General features: G+C 39.5%; 1 protein-coding gene across 1 annotated transcript in view; it reads left to right on the top strand.

Annotated features, from left to right (window-relative positions):
* LOC119415806 (CD82 antigen) overlaps window positions 1-3,909 on the top strand; it is a 30,560-nt gene extending 26,651 nt beyond the window's left edge. Inside the window, exons 7-9 of the mRNA XM_037682977.1 lie at window positions 1,130-1,303; window positions 1,902-1,985; window positions 3,764-3,909. Of these exons, the coding sequence (XP_037538905.1) occupies window positions 1,130-1,303; window positions 1,902-1,985; window positions 3,764-3,841 (336 nt within the window). The 3' untranslated portion in view covers window positions 3,842-3,909. The remainder of the gene's footprint in view (window positions 1-1,129; window positions 1,304-1,901; window positions 1,986-3,763) is intronic.
* The last annotated feature ends 6 nt before the right edge of the window (window positions 3,910-3,915 follow it).

The raw sequence follows: 3,915 nt of genomic DNA, 5'->3' as shown, positions 1-3,915 counted from the left end.
TATTCCTACTTCGCGGTTTTTCACTTATCGTGGGTCTTCAGGGTACGGCTCCCCACGATAAAGGAGGGACTACAGTAATAGTTTATCCATGGATGTATAATTGTGCTGTCTGCGATACATTTGTTATCAAGTTCAACTTTATTGTTGTTTCCATCACATGTGGTACATGAGGTGGAACAAAATTACCGGTATGTACACCGGGTCCCAGTTACACCCAAATATAGTAAAATATAAAGTATAAAAAGAAACATTATATAAGGATCTAAGATAAACACTTATATATATATATGCTAAACAGTAATATTTTAAATAATACTATATATCTTTCTCATATTTTTAAGATAAAATGCTGAAAGTTTTGCAAAATTTTACTTTTCTTTATCACTTTGTGTGTGTATATACTGTATATATATATATATATATATATATATATATATATATATATATATATACTGTATATGGTAAATGGACTGTACGTACATAGCACTTTTCTATCTTATCAAGATACTCAAAGCTCTTTACAATCTGTGTCCTCATTTACCCATTCATACATCACTACTAGATGTCTACAAAGCTAATTGATCAAATCATTCTAAAGAGACTAATCAGAGCTTTATCACATTCTTACACTGATGGGACACACATCAGAGGCAACGAGGGGTTCAGTGTCTTGTCCAGGGCCACTTCAACACGTGACGGCTGATGTGTATATATATATTATAATTTCTTTGTTTTTGCTTTTAATCTGCTGTTTCTGGGCATATTTTAATAGGTGGGACTCTGATAAGCCACTGTTGCTGCTAAGTTTTAATCACTTCAGAGCTTAAAGCTGAACGAACCAGAGTTCCTTCAAGTTCTTTGTGTTCTGCTGGCAGCTTTCAGACACTGAAACACTTAAAGAGTCTCTGACAGATTCTACATGTTTGAGCCAATCAGCCCAAAACTTTCTGTCTCCTCATGTTGTCTCTTTCTGTTTGTCTTGCCCCGTCCCTCTTGTTCTGATGTTTGTAGAAACAGCCTGAGAAGATGTAGCCTTCATCGTGTTTCACATTGTTTTCTGCCTCTCTTTTCTCTGTCCTCTGCACAGTTTCTAAACCTCACACCGTCCCTTTTCTTTTGTGCCATTCAGATGAAATGCTGTGGATGGACCGGTCCAGGCAACTGGTCAGAGAACCTTTTGATCAAGAACAGCACCCAGAAGCTCTACTCGTGCTCCTGTCGCAACGAGTCCATGCCTGGTCCAGAACTGAGAGAAGGTGGCCTGTGCGAGTACATGTCTGCAGAACCGCCGGTCCATGAAACGGTACATGACAGTTAATGCTTCTGCTCTGCAGCTGGAAACCATGAGGACAGTCTGCATACCTTAGAGACCGGGTCTTCTTCCTGGTTATGTTCTCAAACCATTCTCAAGAAGTTCTAGCATCATGGCACAGCTAAAAGTCACTACCAGCAACATGATTGTTTTTATTTCTTTATCTGATGGTGATTTCCGTGTTATGACACAGAAATGAAGAACAATACAACAAATACATGAAATCTGTATTTGCCAAACCCCCTGTGGTCCTGACCATGCTCACACTTGTTTGGTGTTTCTTCACCGTGGTTAAACTTGAGCAACTCCAGCTCAGTGGAAGATAACCAGCACATAGATCACTGACAGCTGATTGGTCCAAACACCAGGAAACCTCCACTGTTCTGTTGGTTCAGCTTCTTTCAGAACCGTTACGTTCTCTGAGCTCAGCTAAACCCTGTTATTCTTACAAATCCAGCAGCTGTGCTTTGAAAAGTCTCTGAGCATGTCTGCCTGCGATCACACAGCCATTTATCTCTTTCCATCCCACCCCCACCCCCGTGTCTTTTTTAACCCCCATCTTTCCTCTGCTTCCTGTCGTCTCCTGCAGGGTTGTGTGAGCAGAGTGGAGAAATGGCTGCTGGACAACTATGCAGTCATTTTGGGGATCTGTGTTGGTGTGGCAGTGGTGGAGGTAACGTGTTATTATTACCCTGATAATCCTGTGGACACACGCTCATTTGCAGTGTGAAGACTGAACGACTTCAGCTGAAAAACACATTTTAACAGAATGAATCAGAAAAACTGAAACTGAAAAATGAGCAACACTGTTGCTAAAACGCTGTAATTAGCAAAACAGTAGATAAAATCTAAATTTATCACAGCAGCTCTCAAATGCTAAAAACAGCAAAAATGCAGCTAAAATTCAATGTTAGCGAAACCATAGGCTAAAGCTAATATTAGCAAAAATGTAGATAAAGAATACATTTGTTAAGCCAACAGCTGAAAGCTAAAATGAGCACAGAGAAGACAAAAATGAAGACGACCGGCTGAAATCAATTTAATAGAAGAGATTTTGAAGGAATTTATTACATCTCAATGCTTCTATTGGGATTTGTTTTGCAAATAAAATTACCGTATTTTCCGCCGTATATTTCGCACCGTCCTGTAAGTCGCATCAGTCCAAATATGTCTAATAAAGTGGAAAAATCCATAAATACGTTGCTTTTATTATGCGTCACCGCTGACAATGGAAATGTGGGCCGGTGTTGTGCCAAAAATCAATTTGCTGCCAAGTGGCGGGAGCGTGCACAGGAGGATTTTAACAAGAATTTAACTAGATTAACACTTAAAAACAATTATTTGTTTGCTTGAAGTTATAGTAAAGGTGCGTCTCAGTCTAACTTTTCCTTAATAAATGCACTTTGACGGTCAAATCAGCTGCATTTCAAAAGCTGATTCACGGACACAGGAATGCGCAGAGAGGGTGACTCGCTGTGCATTTCTTCGAAATTTACCAAGATAAGCACCTAAAACAATTATTTGTTTGCTCGACATAGTAAAGGTGTGTCTCAGTCTAACTTTTACTTAATAAATGCACTTCAATGGTCCAATCAGCTGCATTTCTCCGGGACGGTGCAGCAAAATGAAACTGATTTGAAGGTTGCTCCAGGCAAGTTTGATGACAGTGCCAAGTATGGCAAGCCAATTGTGTCATTAATAGCCACTTTTACCTATTGCTTGACACAACAGCATGCCATACTGCTCGCGCGCCATCTAGCGGCTGAAAATGGTAGTGTTCAATATTTTCAGTCAGAATGAATGAAAACGGTCAAGTCTCAGGCAACAATTGTTTTATAAATATGAGAAAATCCATAAATACGTTGCTTCGGTGTTTAAGTTGCAGAGCATGTAAATTATGCAAAAAACTGTGACTTATGGGCTGAAAAATATTGTAAATAATTCAGAAAGTATAAGTTACCAAAAACTAAAATTCAAAGCACACTATTTTATTGAGCTAAACGTTTTGATATATGAATGGTTAAAGTAGAACAAAGTTTGTAAAAATAGTTTGGTTGCAGGAAACTTTAATAAGGAGCAGAGCTGATCATATTCAGAAGGGAAAACTGGATGACCATAACAGCAGATATTAAAGGGTTGTGCAAACTAAAGTTGTACCAGTATGTTGTTTTTTCTAGGGAGGATTAGGCTGTAATCTGCCCCCTGCTGGTTAAACAATTTAATCCTTGTAAACTAAAGTTTACAGTTACAGATAAATTAACAAGTTTTCTCATGTGAAGGTAAAGAATGTGAATATGTATTCCATGACTGACCTGAAGAATAAAAGATCAAATACAGCTCTGAGAAGACTTTATCTTCTTGAAGAGTTCTTGAACGAAGCACCTGCAGCTGTTTGGGTGAACGGTGGTCGGTTAGATTCCCGTGACAATCTGACGTCTCTGTTTGCTCCAGCTCCTGGGGATGATCCTGTCCATGTGTCTGTGCAAGAGTGTCGTCCAGGAGGACTACACCAAAGTACCCAAGTACTGAGATGACGACGGAGCCAGCCCCACGTCTCACACACACACACACACACACACACACACACACACACACACACACAC

The sequence above is a fragment of the Nematolebias whitei genome, chromosome 10, assembly GCF_014905685.2.
Source record: "Nematolebias whitei isolate Nwh7 chromosome 10, NemWhi1, whole genome shotgun sequence".
NCBI classification, from domain to species: Eukaryota; Metazoa; Chordata; class Actinopteri; order Cyprinodontiformes; family Rivulidae; genus Nematolebias; species Nematolebias whitei.
Note: the sequence above shows the minus strand (reverse complement) of the source record. Positions and strands in the feature narration are given on the sequence as shown.